Source organism: Takifugu flavidus, chromosome 3 (assembly GCF_003711565.1).
Source record: "Takifugu flavidus isolate HTHZ2018 chromosome 3, ASM371156v2, whole genome shotgun sequence".
Taxonomy (NCBI): Eukaryota; Metazoa; Chordata; class Actinopteri; order Tetraodontiformes; family Tetraodontidae; genus Takifugu; species Takifugu flavidus.
In genome coordinates this window covers 274,188-295,498 of record NC_079522.1, presented here as the reverse complement: position 1 = coordinate 295,498, position 21,311 = coordinate 274,188, and the positions used below count along the sequence as shown (strand labels likewise).

The following is a 21,311-nucleotide window of genomic DNA, read 5'->3' as shown; positions in this document are numbered from 1 at the left end:
TATCGGATTGCCTGTAATATGAAATTAACCCGGAAAAGGAGGCTTGAGCGTTTGAGCCGGCTTCCTGTTAGCTTAGCATCTTAGGCTAGTGTTGGGATCAGGACCTTGGAGAGCACCAGAGGACGCCATCACTTGTCCCAATGCAATGACATTAAAAGTAGTTTTCAGGCAAAAGGATGTTGCACGTATGAAATAATCATAAGAGGCGTTCATTAGGCGATTCTGTGTGAGGCTAACTTCCGTTTTGGGTGATATGAGGATCCTTGTTGACTTTGATGCTTGAAATAAGGGCAGAGGCTTCGATCTGCATTTGAATGGAAGTTTCAGACGGGTTAGTCGCTCTGGAGAACATAGTCGGGCTAATTTGTTTGTGTTTTGCTGGCGTGTTTCGCTCATGTCTGCCTGCTTGTTTTCCCACGATCCCCCTGAGAGAACTGCTACTGGAATGCTCAGCATCTCATCAGTATTCCCGACAAAGCGCTCCACGCCAGCGCTAACATTTATCAGCGTTTTCTCCGCTTCAATCTTCGGACGCTGGACTAAAGTACAATTGAGTCCAGTTCTGACACAGGAAATTGTTAGATTTGTTGTTGAATGTGAGGGGAAAAAAAAATAAAACGCCAGCGGTGGAGATGCACGCTAACCATCAGAGATGCGTTAAGTTTGAGTGACGACGGCGTCAACAGCCTGACAACACCACTTGTAACGGCTGCGCCTGTGCACATTTTCACATAGAAATTGCCTCTATTGAGTGTGTATCGGTGTGTCACCCTCCTTGGTATGCTGTGCTTTGTGGGTACACACGTGCCTGTCACTTCAAGGATGTCAAACATGGAATTAGTTCAGCCGTCAGTCACCATGGTGAGTGACGCAATAACACGCTTTCCTTTAGACACACTTCAAATGATTAGTTTCTGGCTCTTTCCTATAAATACAAGCTATCAATCAAGCCGCTAAAAACATTGTAACCATTTTAAAAACAAACCAGCAAGCGAGATGGCGACGGTGTTGGTCGGCGTGCAGCGTAGCTTATAATGAAGAATGCTCCCTTCTGTGTGCACGTCTGTTAGATTTCAGCACAGCCGGCCCCTTTTTGTCCTGGAAGCATATTTTAATATTTCAAAGGGGGAAAAAAAACTTTTGGAAAAACGGGGTTGTTGGGGGCTGAGTGTTTTCCTTTTTCCTAATTCGTATTCTCCCTCGTGTTTTTCTGTTTGTCTTCATAGTTTGTTTTGTACCCACTTTGATGGAAGAAGCTACATTTTCATTCCTGCTTTTAAGTAGTCCGGCATAAATATGGACATTTCTAATTACTGTAAGCTTATCACAAGGAATCCTCCTGTAGTTTTCTGAGCTCAGGAGACCTTTTTGTTTATTTGGGACCTGTTTTGGCCCAGTGGACTTGCTCAGTTTGAAGTTTCCTCGACCAATATTGAGCTGCAGAATAATGCCCTGGCCTTGTTCATCACGCAATGACAGTTTACTTGTTGGCCGCTACTTGTTAGGAAGGATTTATTTGTAAAAAAACAAACAAAAAAAAAGCAATCTGCTCTTGAGTAAATAAGTGTTTTCAGCTAATCTTCCGTGAATGCTGCCACCCACTTTGGATTTTCATGCTGATTATCAACAGTAGGTGCTTTTCTTGTGTGACGACGGGTATATTTAAGTCGGATCCTTGCAGCTTTTATTTGCACCAGACACTCGCTTCCTTGCTGATCCAGGGTTCTCCTGCTGCATCGTGAAGAAATAGGATGCACAAAGTAGCGCAGGAGTCTCAGTTGTCAGACTTTGCACTTGCGACTGGAAGAAAGCTATTTTTGAGCATCCACGGCTGCAGAATCTCAAAGCCTGCGCGCACTGCATTTATTATAATTTCCGTTTGGATGCCATCCTCGAGCCGAGTCCTCGATGATATTCAAGTGATTTTGTTCCTGAATTCCCACTCGAAGACCAGTGAGAAGCATTTAAACTGAAGCTCTGACATGACTGCATGCAGGGGTCGAGTGTTGCTAATGCTAATTTACCTGTAAAATAAGGGCGAAAGGCCAAAAATGGCTAATTTCCGTATCGCTAGGCTAAATTGCAGAGTCGACAAGCAGCAGGACACACAAAACATGAGCGCTAAGATGTTATTGACCGAGTTCAAGTGCAAGGATAGATTTTCAGCTAACGCCGCAATAAAAAGAAGCATTAATAGCCTTCAATTACGGAGGAATTGCTCCACTGCGGAAAGCTGCACTTGGATGCAAGGATTTTGACTCTTGCACTAAAATTAATTTGGTGTGAAGCCTAAATGAGCGCACCGTACAGGAGCCGCTGAGCTTTATTCGCAGCACATTCTCGCGCGGAAAAAGGTTTGAAAAGGGTGCACACAAGCTGTTGTGCCTGCGGCCTGTTTTCTTCCCTCCGTTCTCATCATTCCTGCCTCTCCCCTGTTCTTCACTCCCCTCCGGCTGTGTCAAACGCTGCGATGCTGCGTGGGTGTCCTCACAAACACTTGAGCCAAATCCTGAGTCTGACACACAGCTCTGCGCACATCTGCAGTGTTTTTAAGGAAACCCACCTTTTGTGGAAGAAGGGGGACGGGCAGCGCGAAGGCAGGAGGGAAAAAAGGCCTTTGAAACGTTAATGAGTCCCTGATGGACATTAGCCACCTTGCTATGCTTGTGTGTGTCTGTGTCCCATTTGTCTAGCTGTTTGTGTTACTGCCATTCCTTCATTAGACGGTTGCATTCGCTCCTGCACAACAAGCTCATTATGTTTCTGTTTACTGCTGACAGAGTGGAGGGCGATGAGGGCAGACGGGGCCACACAAGAGACATAAAAGCAAAAGGTGTGTGTGTGTGTGTGTTGGGGGGGCTGACTTACCTACCAAAATAATGAGGAATAAAGACGTCCATTAAGGTAGCTTTGGAAGTAGAGCGAGGGGGGAAAATGGACGGAGAGGAGCAAGCTGGTCGGGGGGGGGCTTAAAGTGCTGCCTGAGTTGTAAGTAAATGTGGAAGCAGGGTAGGGGACAGCCGGGGGGGTGGGGGTGTGGATGGTAATTTAAAAAATAAGACCCACCCTTGACTCCCCAGTTCTATTTTTGATGGGAAGGAGCGCTGGTCAGTTAGAAGAATCGACCATTTAGACCAATTGTTCTGCCTTTGCTTTTCTATCATGAAAGGGATGATAATTGTGTGTATTTCAAGCATTTGAATCGAGTATAAACCTTCTTTTGACCTTTCCGTTGCACGCTCGTGGAACGTTTGGTACAAGGATGACGGCTACTGACATTTCATGAAAGGCCAAATGTATTCATATATTTCTACATGTATAGGTGTGTGTGTGTGTGTTTTCTTCAAGTCCTGTAATTTCGGCTCTCATCAGGAAATAAAACCACAACTGGCTCAAGCGGCATAAGTGGACCTCGCCGCCTTCGCTGAACGAAGCTGTGGCGGCTCTTTTGTGTCTTCTAATACGTTGTTAAATTCCTGAATTCCACCTTTCTTTCCTTTATTCATTGGGCACAAGCTGCTTCCATTACAGTTCTAACTGGTGGAATTGCTGCGACTCGCACGATCTCTCAGCGTGTGGAAAATTCTCCAAATCGATAATGGTTTGTTTGCATTTAATGATGGCAAAGATGAAGCTAAAGAGGCTGTACTGTACATCTGTGTGATCTGAGCAAACAGCTGCACAAATGCACACTGAACTCATAATTGCCTCTTTGTGTACTCAGGAAAATTAATTTTATGGCACATTCTATGTTCTTCCATCTTTAGAGCAGCTTTTAATTTAATTTGCTCAACTGTGGTTGCTCCTTTTTTTTTGTTAGCTGATATGGAAACAATGAAGCTGCCAGCCGTCGGCATCGGAAGCACAGATGCACTTGTTTTTTAATCCTGTTGGAAGAGCTTTTGGTTAGATAAATGTGCCGAGTGCAGTGACACACTCAGGTAAAAGTCACCCCCTCCTGCAGAATATAATCGACTTAGGATGCTAATTCAGAGATGTTGCAATTAGATTAAGTCTGAAGCAGATAAACATCATTATTTTCCTGGGATTTTGTCTCGTTTCAATCCAAGGAATTTATTCAAATTCATCCCGACATGCTGAGACCAGGATATTTTCTACAGGTTGGAATCGTTTGTGGCACGTTTGAATTCCATGTTAATGTGTAATGTTCAGTATTTAAAATTTAAAAACACCAAATGAATTCATGGCTGAAGTCTCCGCCGGCTTGTTTGTTTGTTAACCGATGCAGAAACCCGACACATTCGCTCCCATCTACAAAGTTTTTAAGTGTTTTCACGAAAACACGCTTCAGAAATCGGTGCGTTAAGTTCAGGCTGCAGAACACAAACCCATGAAATGCTCCAAAAACCACCCAAAACTCCAGCGATTGCAGTAAAATAGTTGCTGTGTCGCTTTTATAATTATGAGAGGAGGGAAAATAAGGATTTCAAGTTCATTAAACTGATAGTTATCAAGTTTTATTTTGGAACCGAGGCAAACGATCTCGCCAGTTGTCCCAGTAATCGTGGTGGGAAACTAAGTTTTACTGCGGCAGCCACGGTAAAAGCCTCCGATTGAGGGCGAAGCCAGTTAAAACCTGCGTCTCTTAAACGGCAAATTAAATGAGCGTGGTGGAAAGTGCAGCAGATGCGGCAGGAATTGTCTCCAGCGGGTTTAATTTTATGGAAACGAAGCGGCTGCGACGATCATCCCTGATTATTTTCGGCTGTAAATATTGAGCCGAGTTCTTCACGCCGGGTCTGTGCGCCATCGAACCCCTCGTGTCGCGTCTTTTCGTCATCCTTGCATCACGCGTCCCTCTGTCGCTTTCAGCGTCCTGTCCAATTGTCTCGGTTGCGTTCCTTTTTGTTTTTTCTTCCTTGTCTACTTCTTACAGTCTGCCCAACCGTCTGCTCAACGCCATCATCGGCCCTCCGTCACCGCCGCTTTCATCCGTCTCGCCACTTCACTTTTACGCCATCTGTCCGTCTGACCTTTCAACCTCCCACTCCCTCGACAGATCAGATCTCTGGCTAATTATGAAAATCCGGAGGATGACTTGGTTTCTTTTCCGTGGCAAAGATCCGGGCCGACGGACGGAGGGAGGGATGGAACCATCCTGGTCAAAGTCTTTCCCCATTAGCGCTTGGCTGATGATGAGCGCGTGGGGCGGGTGCATCCGGGACCGTGGCGCTGCTTTGTGTGGGCACACGCTAGTGTCTATTATCATCAAGGGTTCCCGCTGCCTCGGGCACGGCTGCGATATCCGCGCACCCTGTGCGTGTTTGCAACTCCCCGCAGCAAAAGGATTAGAGAGGTGCCGCCGCCGAAACGGAGCTGAGCTATTTGTGAGCGCGTTGTCCTGGTTGTATGGGCAGTGGATCGCAGGCACACGCGTGTTGGATGAAAGTGATCCTGGCGCCAGATTAACACCGATCCGCACAAGACGGGATAAAGCGTAGAACAGCTGAGCTGGAGAGTGAAAGGAGGAAGATCCAGTGGGGAGACAGGGACGGATGATGTTACGTAATGTCCACAGGGATGGCCGAAGAGCACCTTTTTGTGTGTAAATCCGGATCATTGTGATCATTCTCAAAGCCATTTCTAATTTGGAGGATTTTGTCAACTCCCAAAGTCCCAAAAAGTCCATTTAAAATGTTGCTGCTGCGCCACATGTGTTCTGTGACCAGAGCTTTTAACGGGTCAGTAGGGGATTTTTTTTTTCCTTCCCTCACACATAAAACTGATGCACGTCTGGCACATTGCTTCACTCCTCTGGTTGTGCTGTTTCCCAGCATGCACTGCTGCAAACGTTTAACCCTTTAACCGTTTCTGTAAAATAAAAGCACGCCGTTTGAGGGGAAAAAGCTGGGCGCCGGCCGTGGTTGCTGCGCCAGCACGCGTCCCGACGAGCGCGGTCATTAGCGCTAACGTGACTTTAATAGCTGCAAAAACAAAGCCCGTCAGCAAACGTGAGACACCTGTGAACCTGATCGTCATGGAAACTTTTTTGCTTTTGAGGAACAAAAGTATCAACTCTGGTCACCCGAGAAGGGTAAATGTACCTCGACACGTTAAGCACACGACTGTGGAAACGCTCAACTTCACAAAAGTGCCTTGAACCCCTTTCAGAACAGCGATGAGGTGAAATAGTCTAGCATTACAAACTGGCTTAGTCACAATAACGTTCTTATAAATGACCTTGAGTCACTTCAGAGCGGAGTGGACGGAGGTGGAATAGAGGCTGTCAAGGGTCCTTGTTGGGGTTTGTGTTGAGTCTTCCTACAACAGTGAACATAAACGTTGGCGTCGGAGAGAAACATGCGGAGTGACAGTCGTTCCGTCTCTGAAGCCCTCTACCATTCTTCCTCAATGATTGCTTCATCTAATCCACTCTTTTCGTGCTGCACTTTGCGAGTCTTCCGCTGAACGACTTCATTCCATGTCTCATTTGATTCGCTCATCCATCAGTCTTTATTTGACTTCCCCTTCTCCACCACCTATCCCGAATCCATTTTTCTCCTGGTGGCGAATTTGTTCGTAATCCATTTTGTTTTTCGCACTCTTTGCTCTCTCCGCGCCCGACACAATAATCTATCACTGTCGCTCCCAATTCAACAACGGCCACCAAAAGTCCTCGATCACGTTGTCAACCCTGTCTCTGCTGGTAGGGGTCAGGGCGCCAGGAAAGCAGACAGAAAACTATCCTGGTAACTCACTGTACGTCTGACGCCTTGTCTCGGCTCATGCACGAGAAAAGGAGTTGCGAGGTGAAGGGTCGAGCAAATTATTCCACCTGACGACTTGAAAACTTGTTGCGTGTAGTTTTTGTGCCCATTAGAAAATGTGAGGAGACCTACTTTGTACTCCTTTTCCTAGCCAGCGTGGAGCCTCAGTTTGGACGCAAACGTCAGAGCCTAGTCTTTAATACTGGAGTCCCCCATGGTCATATGTTCGGCTCCCTGCATTTGGATGCAAACGTCAGAGCCTTGTCTTCAATACTGGAGTCCCCCATGGTCGTATGTTCGGCTCCCTGGATTTTACACCGTGTGGGCAAGATGTCAAATGTGGAGGAGCTGGGAATGGTTCTAGGGAGGATCCAGCGAGTAATTAAAATCGCAGGTTTATTGACTGAAGGTGCGCTAAACCTGAGATAAGGGAAGCGGTCTACGGGGACGAGGGTGTCTTAATCCGACGCAGCACCATTCGTCAGACTGCTACAGTAGCGTACAAGGGACACACCAGTGACCTTTTTCTGGCTCATTCCAGTGACTTGTCTGTCATATCTGATTAATCTTTGACTGCTCGGGCTGTTAAGCCGGCTGCTGCTCCCCTTATTGACCAGCTGTGGGGAGGCCAGAGCAATTAGCTGCACTCTTGTTGCTCTACATGTATGCTCTGCAGCAGCCAGTGCATTAAGCGACAGCAGAATTTCCTGTTTTGTGCTCTGCGTTTAAAGGAAATTTCTTGAATCAAGAATAAATACAGCGTTGACATATTTCCATTAAATTGTTAGAACTGATGAAGAATTACTTAATTTGAAGACAGCCATAACATTGATAAAAGATGAGTCGGAAAGAGCTCGAGGGCAGCCCTCGAGGTTAGCGACGATCCGAGGTTAGCGACGATCCTTCGCTGGTAGCAGAGGGATGGTGTTTCACGGTTCAACGGAAAATGTAATCACATTAGTGTGTCTGATACTACGAACACGCTTCTGTTTCGCACCTTGGCCCTTTTTGCTGAAGGTGAGCATGAGCGTGTTTTCTATGTTAATTGACTGTTGTGACATTTCCCTTCACCCTGTTTGCAAAATATTTAATTTATCTGTTGTGTGTGTGTGTGTGTGTGTGTGTGTGTGTGTGAAATTAAGCTCCCTTTGCCAAAGAAACATTTAATTGTGCAGAGGCCATATAGACGAACCTGAAGGCAATAAAAGTATAATTTAATATGGTCATTGCAAGTTGTTAGAACTTTAAAATGAGGCATAACTGCAATTTGTGTCTTGGCTGACAGAAGTGAAGGAGTTTGCCCAGTATGCTCTCTTCCTCTGAGTTTGTGCCTCTGATTTCTACGCAATCATCGCAGCCCTACAGAGGGAGGAAAAAGGGCCAACGATGCATAACGGCCCCTTTGTAAAATATGTCGGTATTACAGACATCCATCACTGTTAAAGCCTTCCAGAGAGGAAGTCTCACTCAGCGTAGCTACCTTTCTCCTGTAGGGGGCGCCATATTCGCCCTACCAGCAAGTGGATCATTTGTTGCCACTTTTGGTTGTGATTTGGGAAAATTACTGCAATATAATTGAGTATCGTAAACCCGATGAACAGTTAAACCTCACGTTTTCCTCCCCCGCAGGGCTGTCTAAAAACTTGGTGGACACTCTCCACCAAATGCTGATTTCCCTCACAAACGACCACATTGTTATAATCATTCTCATCGTAAAGGCAGGACAGACATGTTGAACGGAACACGATGGCTGCTGAGCACATCGCATAAAACGATTAGCATAATGTTGAGTAGTTGGGTCCACTTCAGGGCTTTGAGAGTCCTCAAACGCTGCACGTGTGTAACACTGATGCAAACACGGACGAAACGTTGAGTCTACAATTGTCACAGCTGAAACTATTGTACAATTACAAGTAAAAACTATTCACTGAAATGCTAATTTGCCAGACTAATTAGAAGACCTGAGGTTGAAGTTTTTATGATGGTGATATTTCAGTAAATCCTTATTGTGACAAGCTAATTATCACATTAAAGGAAAACGATGCGTCTGCACAAATAATGCATGAAACCTTCCGCGTCACCAGCAGTTTGTGGTTATGGAGACGCAGGAATTGCTTTGTTTTCCGGGGCTCATGAAGATGAGCGAGCGCCCCGTCGGTGTTTAAACCAGCGTTGTTCCTGGCGCCATTAGCCCGCAGAGATAAAGTTTGTGCCGTGTCTTGCAGGTGGGCTACGAGAACGCCGGCACCGTGGAATTCCTGGTGGACAAGCACGGCAAGCACTACTTCATCGAAGTCAACTCCCGCCTCCAGGTCGAGCACACGGTCACCGAAGAAATCACAGAGTGAGTAGCGGATGCTTTAGCCGTGCACGTAGAAGTCTCTGGGTGTGCTGTCGGGACCGTTGGTGTCCTCCGACCTCGCGCCAGGTGGGCAGCTACAAGGTTAGATGGTTCCCACTCGGGCAGAGTCGTTTGAGTACAGCATAGCGTTGTGGAGGAGGCGCTGGCAGAGGTGCGAAGTCTTTGAAGCGGAGGAGAGAGAAGCCCGGGAGAACACGTGGAATCGGTGAAGAGAGAGATGAGGTCGGGAAGGGGGGCAAAGATGAGAAACAAGATGACGATAAAAGATATAAATAGTAGTCCCCTCCGTCGATGTGTGGTCAGATTCGCTCGGGCGAAACAGCAGAACCCAGATGGGTCTCAGACTAACAAATCATAGGGGTGCAGGTATATGCACCCCCCCGACCCTCGGATCTTTGGATTTAAAGGCTCTATTACTCACTCTTGAATAACGCTGTTCTGCTGAAGGGCATTGAGTATCTGTCTGACATTTCAAATCTACAATTAAAAACACTGAATAAAACATTGTAAAGGGAGGATAAAGGACGCTGAAGAACCGCCGATATCGCGCCGGCGTTTTCATCTCTCCAAGGTTCTCGTGTTATTTGCGGACGAACCCCATTCAGACGTCTTAATGCTGCTCCACTAATTTGTTCTCTAATCACCTGCTTTTGTTCTTCCCTCCCGTTAGTTTACAGCCCGTTTCCCTTCGTAAATACGGCCTCTCTTACTGGAGTAGGCTGACAAGTCTCTCTCCCGTCAGAGGCAACTCGTCTATTACTTATTCAGTTCCACTTCTGAGTGCTGCACCACTGCGTCGATTCGTCTTTGTTCTGCAGAGAGGCCACTTTGTCACGGGGCAAATTTCAGATGTTTGAGTCAACCGGGAACAGAACAACTTAAAGTGGCGGTAATGTTGTGAAACCAAGCCGCATCCTGCCTCCTGTAGACCTGGAGCTCGAGCAAATGCTGACACTTTTGTTGTCAAGTGCCGCCTCCACCCATCTCACATCAAGTGCCACTGTGAAAAAGCCAGACCAGGCCACCAGGTGGCAGTAAAGCCCACCGTCGCTAACGTTAAAACGGCTAAAAAGGCCATTGTTGGCATCCTCGGTCGGTTGAAATGTGCGAGAAACCTGAGGAATCAAGTTCTAATCCAGCTGTGCAGTGAATATTTTATGCTGTGAAGGATTGTTCAAGCTAACATGACACGACTTGCTTGCTACTAGTAAAATGACACGGCTGAATACTTCGTCGGGTTGAAGAGACAAATGTCTTTGATCGGATACCCACAGACGACACGCCGGCGCCTTGTTTTCCCCTCCATTAGATGCTCAGGAACAGATTCCATCACTTTGATTTTTACCGTCTGCTTGGTAGGCGGTTTGATCTTGCTGTTGCTAATGGGATGCTGTCTGTAGCGGGGGTCAATGTGACACACTCAGGTATAAAAGACCCCCCCCCCCTTCTTCTTCTTCAATAATCCCTGATGCTGCCTCATCCCTCATTTGTCCCTCGGGCTTTCCTCTTCATCTGCCTGTCCTCAGCTGACTCGCTACATTCTTGTTGTCCCGTCCATCCGTCAGTCTCTCCACTCTTCTTTTTTTCCTCTTGCTCTCTACTTTCCGCTGCCCTTCTCCATCTTCTACTGCACATCTCACATTCGCCTTCATCTTGTCTTTCGTAGCTTCCATGACATCTGTCTCTTCCCCACTTTTGCCTCATCCACCTGCTTCTCTGCACATTATTTTCTTGTCCAAAGTGTCTGCGCTCCCTCCCTCCGTGCCACTGAATTAAATTCATGTGGAAATATGATAGTTTTTACACACACACACACACCCACCTCTGAGCCAGGCTATTTTTTCCTTTGCTGAAACAGCCATAATGGCAGGGACATTACCGTCTAATCCATTTTTCCTGTCAATATTCCATCATACAGAATTAGATCCAGCATTCTCCCTCTGCCGTCTGACAGCTGTCGCCCAGTGGTCATTCACAGGAGCGTGTCGATGACCCTCGCCGGGCGCTGTCAAACTAGGCCGAAAATGGCTCCGACAGGCCCGACCTGCCGCGTCAGGGGCCGTGCTGCGTCCCAGCACGCTCAGACGCCGGAATATGACAAAGAGCTCGGTGCCCTGAAGGCCTTCCAATCTAGTTGATGATTCACGGGATGCAGCAGAGGCTGCGCAGCCCACCAGAGGCGCCCTGTCGGATGGTACCCCTGGATATCCTGAGGCGCATCAGCAGCTGCGGGGGGGGGGAAAAAAAGCCCATTCACTTTTCTTTTAGATTTGTTTATGCAGAAATTACTGGCAGCGGTGTGGCACAGCAACGAATCTATTTCTGACACCTCCGTGGCGTCTCAATTCTTATTCATTCTTCTGCATCCTCTCGGCAGCGATAATGGTGACTTAGTATACAAGTGACAGCGAGGCGGTGGAAACCACTATCTCTAATCAAAATGAATGCCCATCCACGCACGCTCATTTAGATGCATGCAGAAATCCGCCCCCGTATGGGGGGGGGCAGCGTCTAGAGGTGTAGACAAAGGCACGCTCTACACTTGCACACAATACTTTCAGGAACATTGTGTGAATACATATGTCTTCACATTACTGGATTCCTGCACAAAGTAGGCAAACTCGTCCACGTCCGGCCACCATAAGACGTGTTGTTTCGAGGGCGTGTGAGCGGGTTCTGCAGGCGAGTCCGTGTTTCCCGCTGCCTCTGAATTCCCTCCCCCCACAAAGTTCAATTTGTTTACAGTTTAGCTGTAAATGGACTTCTTGTTGGCTTGGTTTTAGCAGCTGAAGCGAGATGGTGACACCCACGAGGATCACACTCGCCGTGTGCGTGTCGTAGCCGTTGTCTGGGCTGCACTCCAGATGCCTGATAGATTTTTAGCAGCACAATCCGACCCGGCTGACCTTGATTGCGCTCCTAAAGTCCTTCACCCTTTCACCCGGACGCGGCAGAAGTGCCCCCTCTTACCACCTCTCGGCGATTCCCAGGTAATTACCTCCTTGAATGCAGTCGCAGGCAATTATTGCGCCTAGATCTCCAGGTTCAAGTCGAGTTTCAGGATTTGCTCTCGACCTTGACGCCGCTGTTCAGAACATCTCACTTATTGTTTGCGACCTGCTTTAATCAATTCCAGTCTGTGAGCCAACATAGAAGTGCTGGTTTCATGCTCGGGGCCAGAAAGAAATGAGATAAAATCTACATTAAAACATGTTGGTGGCCTGAAACGGCCTTCAAAGGCCTATTCAATCCTGCCTTTCATCCGTTGGAGTCGTATTTAACAGTCTGAGGTCATTAAGCAAACTGCACCAAATCCTCCACTGGGACTCTGCCATTGGCTGGATTTGTTTTAAAATTAAAATTCAATAATGTGCGGGTATTGATCGAGGGGTTGTGCTACATCGGTCATCGGTGTAATTTGAATTTTCGGCCACGGCTCGATAAAGGCGCCTTTCTGAGGTGAGCTTAATAAACCTGTTCATATTTGCTCGTGTGTGATGTGATTAAATGTCACGCTGGAATCATTTCGGGTTAAGGGCACCGCACGGACGACCGGCATTGATCGATGTGGCAGCCAGATATCGATCGTATATCAATTTTTCTCCCCCGTTGAAAGCTAGTTATTACGCAATCATGGACTGATTCTAGCAGGCGAGAGGTTTTGTATATTCTAATTCTAGATGTCTATTGCTGGGGGAAAATGATTGCATCTTTTCTAACCTGTGTAATAAGTTGTGGCAAAATTTTAGAGATTCCTTCATTACATTCAGCTGCAAGTGCAGCAAATGCGTAGACAGATGGAAGGAAAGGCAAAACATTGTGCTTTTCAAGGCAGAAAACAAGATTATTTGCCTTTATTTCAACAGCACTGATCCAATTTCACTTCCCGAGAGAGTTAACTGTCGCTCAGTCCCTCTATTTCCAATTAAAGTGAAATGAGGTGAAAAACAGGTGAAATGAAAGGGAAGAAAAAAAAAAAAAAGAATTCATCCTGTTTAACAATGCCTCGTCTGGCAGCTTGATTTTGCCCTCCGGAAGTATGTTTGTGACAGTTTGTTTCTGAGCAGCTCGTTGGAGTTCATTTTCTAGCCCCTCATGGCGCTAATCATGGCCTTCCTCGCACAAAGGAGCACGTACAGTCGTCCTGCTCTCGGGGCAATAGTCATTCCCCTCACATCATCTCGGTGCTCCAACAATGACCTGCGATGGAGGAATCCCGCTACTTTTGCAAATGAACAGAACTCCACTGAAGCCTCATGCTAGCTACAGAGCAAAACTAGCGAGCTTATCTTAAGAATTACTATCGCTTGGCTGCTCTTCCTTGGCAAATATTGCCCCTTTAGCCCGGCAGTGCAGCATATATCTTCAGAGAGAGTTAGCTTAGCCTGGATATGGCTAATTCACGTGGGTGTAAAGACCCAATCCATATTTTTAATCGTTGGCAAGCATTAAACGTAACAGACTGTTTTCATAGATGGAAGATCGATGCTGGTCCGTCTCGACGCCCTCGTGTCGGTTGTGTACCCAATGCATTATTGTCTGGGGTGGTGCGCATTCTGCACCTGTTGAGGCTCCCTAATTAGTCTTAAATGACCGCCCTCCATCTTCATCTGCCTGAGAAGTGAGAGCAGAATGAGAGGGGTAAAACAAAACAAAAGGCATTGTGTTAATAGCTAGAGGCTGACGGAGGAGGGAGGTGCTGCAGGAAGTAAAACCTTCTGTATTTTCACATCCATACCATCTACATGCATCATTAACTGCAGCTTGCGGAGCCTCTTTCAGCCGTCCTACTTGTTTTATCACCTTTTTTTATTAAAGTATTTAAATTGTCCCTTTCATTCAGTACTCTTACTCACTCTGTCTCTGTCTCACTCTCTAACACTCCCACCCACTCACTCACTCTCTCTCTCACTCACACACACACACACACACACACACACTAGTTCTCAGGATGGGCTCTGTCTCAGTCGACCTGCCTCCTGCAGAAAGTCTGTTCTTTACTAGCTGCAGTCTCCCCCTTTTCTCCTTTATCCTCATCTCTCCGGTGTGCTGAACTTTCCTGCCTTATATTTAATTCACTTGACTCATAGCTTATTAAATCTGTTATGCCGTCTCATCTCCTCTTCTGAATTTACCTAATCTTCTTCTTCCTGTCTTCCTCAACCCTCCTGCGTTTGGGTGTGCGTGCACACGTGTTTCTATAAAAGAACCACTGATACTCGGGGAAATAGTGCAGACACATGCCCTCTCCATGCCCGGGTGCCTGAAAATGAACTAAATAAACGAGTAAATCCTTCTGTAAAGCAGCGATTACCTGAATCTGACCGGATAGAACGAGCATCCATGTGGGTAAAAATTCAGATGAATGTGTATCTCTAAGCAACCGCATCCAGCATTGAGCTGCTTTGTGTGTGTCCTCGCTTGGGCGTGCGCGTGCCTTCAGAGGGTTTTTGCTTTGGGAGCACGTCATGAAATAATTTTAAGGTGATTATAATTGTGCAGCAGAGCGTACAGTGAGTGATTGAGAAGTAAGCAGATGAATAAGAATTAGTGTGTGTGTGTGTGTGTGTTTGGCCGTCTGTCCTGACATCGGGAGAATGGAATTGGGCGTGTGAGTGTCAAACCTGTTTATGATAATGAAAAGACGTCTTATCGTGATTGGAATTGCAGCTGTCGTTTGTTTTTGCTTTTGGTTGAATTGAATTCCTTTTTTTGCACGACTGAACTTGACTTGAACACAGATGCTTTCAGATACATTAATTGGACTGTGAAATAAGATCAGGCATAAACGGATAATTACTGTTCGCTTTTAGAGACAAGTGGGTTTTTTAAAATAGACGTGTGCGATGCGATGTGTGTGTTTTCAAATGGTGCTAACCTGGGCTGTGCTGGACTAAGGTGAGTTCACCTCCATGGTTATTACCCTACTGTACTCCCCTCACGGGGCCACGCGACCCCAGCCACACGTGACCCTGGAACGCCTGCAGCCCTGTTTAATCTGCAGGCCGGAATTAATGAAATCAAATTTGCATTAATCACCACGACCTAAATGATAAATTAAAGCGTAATTTCCATATGCTCCGTTCATTAATCCCCGCTTGGAGTCCTCCAAAGCCATTTTTTTTAAAAATTTTTTGCAAGCTCGGGGTTTCTTAGCCAACTTCGTATCAAAGTGTTGAGGAAAATGAGGGGATTGGGCATCAGAAGCTGACAGATCCCTTTTAAGACCCCTGGACAGGAGCGGAAAAGAAGAGAATTTCGATATATTCCTGTTTCGACGGCATAGCCGCGGTCCCCAGATGGGTCTCTCCAACACTCCTCCTGGTCTGTTTGGACTGGTTAAAAAGGCGTCCGATGACGGACAGTGTTTCGCCAACACGCTTCGGTCGTCGCTCCCCTTTCGCCGACCTGCAGATTCGATAGCAGCTGCCTCTGCTGACACGCGCATGATTCAGCAGCTTGTTAAACGCCGCGAGAGGACCATAATGAAGCGAAATGACAGAAAATCCCTCCCAGATAGACAAACACACACTATCCAGTTTATCGGATGTCCCCTGTCATCCGCTCAGGACTTTGTGTTTAATGAGGATGGCTTTCCTGTTGAATTACACCCTGGACGTTCTCGGCCCGTTTTTCTGTCTGATCTTGAACGCAGCCCTGTGAGGCTACATGCTATCAGGTATAAGTCGTTGGTACCGTGATGCGGCGAAGCCCCTTCTAATGAAGTTGTCCTCCTCCCCGTGTGGTCTCCTCAGCGCACCCTTCAGCTTCTCATGTTTTATTTGTTGCATATAATCCCCCCCCCCCCCCCCCCCCCCCCCACACCCACACCACACATTTACGCGCTCGTTATCTCCAATTTCGCTCGGCGGCGGCTCATTTTAAGGACTTGTCACGTTATCCGATCAGCTCTGCGACTCTCGTATCTCCGGGTTTTTCACTCGTGTGTGTTTTCCCTGAGCTGCTCTGTGCGCCGAGTTGATGAATTATTTTGAATCCATGCGTGCTGGTGTGAGAGCCTGTGTGCGTTCCGACCAATCTGCATGCTTACCCGACTTGTCACTTCCTTAATTGTGATTCCTGCTGCTCAATGTTTTCCGTGTAAGAAAAACGTGATTGCGTTCATCAGGCCCGTGTTGAGCTGTTTGTGTCCGTGAGGGGCGCCTTTGATTTTCTAGCAATGTGGCAGAGGAGGAAGGATTCTTCGGCTTTTCAACCAGGCAGAAATCCTCGGGAGTTAACGTGAAAGGAAGATGACCTTGAAGCCGCCGCCACCGTCCTGCACCCGCACTTTTCAAGGTGGAAGTACGCGCGAAGGAGTGCTGCTGTTTTGTTGCTTTGAAAGTCCTCCCGAAGCTACTGGGTGCAGTTCAAATAAAGTGGGGTCAGCGGGGGGCCGGCGTGAAAGCTGCCAGTCAGGCGCCAACTGGGTTCAAACAGACGGATCAATCACAGACTCCTGCTCTGGGTTTGCTTCCAGGCGGCAACCGAGTGGGTCTTTTAGCACTTTTTAAATACCGGACTGCCAAACATTCATGTGCAGATGTTTTATCCTGATAACTGTGCAAAAGTGTTGGTTGAGAACAGCCAACCAACACCTGGTATGTAAAGGGGGGGGGAAGGCTACAGCTGATGCTTCATGGTGGAATTGGAGCTAATTGCTACAAAAAAAAACCCCAAACTGTTTGGTTTGCAGCTGCTTTGATCACCTTTGTGTGTCTGCGGCTGCCTCACGCATTGAGTTTTAATCAAAGGAGGAACGTTGACGCGGCTCAAGTTGATACGGAGCCAAGGAGACGGGCATCAGTTCAATATCCCGGTTTAATAAAGCAGCGTGTGGCCCCTGTATCACGACGGAGGAAGTGTGAAAGCGCGGAGGTTGCAAGGAAGCGCACGAGGTGTTCTTCTGGAATGGGGTTAATTGTTTAATTGCAGGGTGGCTGAATGTTCCCTTAGGTGCTTTTACCCCTCAAAACCCATAATGGCGACGTATTTGGAGCACCTGTGGGTTTTATGGTCGGCTGCTGCGTCCTGGAAGGCCTGGTTGGTTTGAGGTCCTGGGGGGGTTAGAATGCTGCTGCGCTGATGTTTTCATCGTCTCTTATTTATGCTCCGTTTATCCAACAAAGGTTTTTAATTTAGCATTTGTTGGGGAGACGGTTTTAACGATTCCTCCTCTCTATTCCCGACATTTTCCAGCTCCAGTATATTTTCTTCCGACTCAACATTTCTGAACTGATTATTTTCCCCCATCCCTTCATCGTCTTCCCCCCCCGACGTGCTCTCGTTTGTGCAGCGAGCGGGCGGTGCGGTTTTCCGGCTGCCAGCTAAATTGATGTCAAAGTGCCATCTTCATGCCACATAGACTCAAATTTTATCCACCCCCCACGACTCTGTTTTCCCCCTGCCCCCACTACCCCACCACCACCAGGCTTCCTCTGCTCTTCTGTCGGCAGTCTAAATTTGTCTCAGGAAATTCAAGTGGATCTTACGACGGCGTTATCGTGATTTATGATGTATCGTTGCACCCGCGGCGGCCTCGCCCGCCCACAGCATCCTTTTTTTGTTATGCTTTTCCTTTTTTTTTTTTTTTTCATTTATTGTTTTTATTTTTTTTCCCTGCATTCATCTTGACCGAGGAGCACGTTGCCCACATTTCCAGGGAGACACGAGCGCGCTCAAGCCTTTTCGTGCAAATCTGCGGAACACAACTCTGCATTAGTCGCACTAAAATGAAAGATTCGTTTCTTGCTCCGCTCTTTTACCACTTGCCCCTGAGCCATTTTGAAAAATGTATTTACCAGAGACGCGGCCTGTGTGAATATTAACAAACCCCTCCGACTCCCGGGGAGGAAAAAAACCCCACACGCATCACGAGCGTGCGCGCCGATGGAGTGCAGACAAACGCACAGCACTCTAATATAGTTATAAATCAAACATTCACTTCAAAGGGACTTAATTTTTATTTTTTTGCTTTCCGAGGCCACATGTGGGAGGTTGGGGGGTGGAAAACAAAGGAAGATGAAAGGCTGAAAAGAGGAGCGCCCAAAAATGGAAAAGGATGGCATTGAGAAGCAAAGTTTGATTGTTGTTCTGGTGTCCCCCTTTTTGTTTGTTTATTTTAAAAGAAATGCCTGTGATTACGCAATCCCCCGTTTCTTTTGCTCCACCTCTGCTCGTTTGATATCTCCCACCAAACCCCCCCAGCCAATTTCTCTTCCCCTCATCCCCAATTATCCACAGTCATTCCCTGTTGTCCCACACTCCCACTTATCCTTTCTGACTCCTCTCCCCCTGCCTCTCTGCTGTCCTCCTACTTCCTTCTCGCCTTCATCCTTTTTGTTCCTTCTAGTCAGGCCAAATCCGATCTCTTCCACACTCCTACTTTTCCTACTCCTCCTATCAGTTCTGACTTGAGCTTTCTTTTTCATACTCCCACTCCTCCTGTGTTCCCCACTTAATTATTTTTGCATACATAAAAAAAGTGTGTTATTTAGCAGCAGCTTTAATTGTTGTGTCATCGGTGGCTTTAATAGTGCACTTTCTCCACCTTTCTGCGCGTATGTTGCTACTTTATTTCTTTCCCTGCTGGCAACTTCATCTTTTTTCGAGCCAGTAACGAGCTCTGAGTAGAGGCGACTCGAAATGATATACAATTAGTTCCGTCCGCGACCTGTGTGAGCCTTTGCTGCTCATGCACCAATTAGGATTTCTGCTGTGTGAAAGTGTAAGGTGGGGGGTGGTGTTATGTCTGAAACTCTTTGCCGACTGTCTGGATGCTTTTATGAAATTCTCCTGCAGTCGGTTCTAGTTAAACAAATGAGTTAAACCAAGGGAAATACGTCCATGTAAACAGTCGAGAACAAGCTCTGCATGTACACCTGCACGTGTCTGAAAGGCCCGAGAGTGTTTTCTTTAGCTATATGGTTATTCAGACATGAAATTTTCCATTTCAGACAGTTATAATGGCATTAAATGGAATGGAACAACCGGTATATAAGTTGGGTCAAAGGTCAGTAGACCTGCCTGTACATCTCCGCCCTCACGGCTGGAGTAAATCAGGGCAGCCGCGATATTGGATTTTACTAGAATGAATCTTTTAACGAACATCTCTTTGCACTCCCGTCCGTGGAGTCGAGCCAACATCGGCCTCCGCCGATCCAGGCTGAATGTGAGGCGTTGCCTTGCTCAACCTATTGGGGGGATAAAAAGGACGTTCCACCATTTCCAGTGAATATTTGGCAGTCCTTAACCTCACTCTCGCCTTCCCAAGCTGTCTGAGGATTGGGTGCAGAGCAGTGTTCACCCGTGCGTGTGTCAGGATAAATAAGTGCATGTCGTTGCCCCCCCCATCATATTTGCAGCTACTCTGAGGGGAGCATATTTAGTTCAATTGGAGTTCAGACTGCTGCCGGTGCCGGGATGGTTTCACACTCTGCTGCAGGATGTTTCCTGGAAAATAAAATTCCATGTGGAATTACCTCAGGTTTCCACCACTTTGACCACATGTGATGGAACGCACACATTTCTATAGGACTGGGAATTAATGCTGCTCATCCCAAATAAACAGTGATGTTTGTTTATGCTAGTGGAGCATTCGGAGCCAATCATGCTGGGTAAGGATCGACTGGAGCGCCTCTCGGAGTAGGTGCTCTGATCGGAGAGCAAATGTAAGATATTTACAAGTTCATCAGCAGCCTGAAGCAAAGCTTGCAGGCAGAATGACGCGCCAGGCGGCGAGGCTACCGAAGGCTTCTCCAAAGAACGTCTTCAGTCGAGCAGACGGTTCTGCCGCGCTTCCCATCTTTGTTCTGGATTGTCCGAGATTGAATGTAAAGCTGGCTGCTCTTCAGGGGGCCGAAAACCAGGCGGTAGCAGTTGCTGGCTCTGACATCATAGATTAATGTATTCAAAATGCCTGTTGGACAAAGCGAGAAACCCTGAGAAAAAGCAAAGAAAGGCAGCCAATTATTATTGCTAATTTTGTGCCTCGAGGCAACATTTAATGCAGTTGCTGTTTATCTTTTAGAGTGATCAATGGGTGCCGCAGAAGCAAAGAAAATGACTAATATTGTACATTCAGTGTAATAAAATGAAATTAACCCCCCCCCCCCCCCCCATTCGTTCACGCGTTTTTCTGGCTCGGACCAAAATAAAGAGCCATTTTTCTCTGCTCCGTACAGCTCCTTGTAATGTGATTATTTGTTAATTTTGGGAAATGTGCACATCAAACCTTGGTATTAACAGAAATGACAAGGCCCTCAAGGCTGCACGGTGCTTTATTACCCAACGTGTTCCTGAGCCCTGGGTGAAAATCTCATTTTAACACCTTATTATTTCAGTTTCTTCTTTGCCTAAATTCTGCATATCACTAAATAACTCTTTTTAATCAACTTTTCTGCCAACTAATTGCCCCTCAATAACCCCTGGACCAAGGCCGGAGCTGCAGCTGGAGAGGGCTCCTTGGGCCTGGGGGGGGGGGGAGACTCCTGTGAAAATATGATTAAACTGCCATGTTGCCTTTGCGTTCGTAGGCTGCAAAATGGGTAATTAGCTGATGGCGTTCTGTTTTTAAAGCTATAAACTCTCAAGGGTGCCCAGATCTGCTGACGAGCCAGATTTTCTGTCCTGTCAGGTAGACGTGTATTCACCTGGGATCCCACGGTCTTTGGAGGATACGTTTTCTGCCTGGTGGGACGGAAAACCTCGGCTCGGACTGGTTTCAGGCACCCCCGAGGACCACCATTGTCACTAAGCAGCTGGGAATAGTGCTGCATTTTAAACATTGTCAGTGACGAATGGAAAAACGGCACAATTGAACACGCTGCTGAGGCAGGTTTCCAAAGTTGGGGCGGAAGTTGGGCAGTTTCGGCTCGTCACGCCACTGAGCCACGAAGACGACGGATGGCTCTGTTAGTTTATAAAAACCCAAATGCCTTATGTCCCAAATAATTTGGCACAGAAAGCAAACGTGTCGGTATGAAACATGCCTTAATTCTCTCTCCCCTTAGCGGCTGCTTCTTGTTTTTCTTGTTGATAACCGCAGCTTTGTTCTCAGTTACTGTGTGCGCCTAAAAGACACGAGCGCACATCTTCAGGGATGGAGCTGGCCATTTTAGAGACGGTGCGTTGGGAAGACGTCCAGAGGCGGGGGGCCCGGTTCTTTTTTTGGAGATGCTTCGATAGAGCCTCTGGAGGCGTTTCCTGTCTCCTTCCGTGCA

General features: G+C 47.1%; 1 protein-coding gene across 2 annotated transcripts in view; it reads left to right on the top strand.

Moving 5' to 3' along the window:
• The window catches only part of LOC130522403 (pyruvate carboxylase, mitochondrial-like), a 128,864-nt gene that overhangs the window by 15,072 nt on the left and 92,481 nt on the right, over positions 1 to 21,311 (top strand). For both annotated transcript variants that reach the window (XM_057026786.1, XM_057026787.1), the window contains exon 10: positions 8,954 to 9,072. In XM_057026786.1, the coding sequence (XP_056882766.1) occupies positions 8,954 to 9,072 (119 nt within the window). The remainder of the gene's footprint in view (positions 1 to 8,953; positions 9,073 to 21,311) is intronic.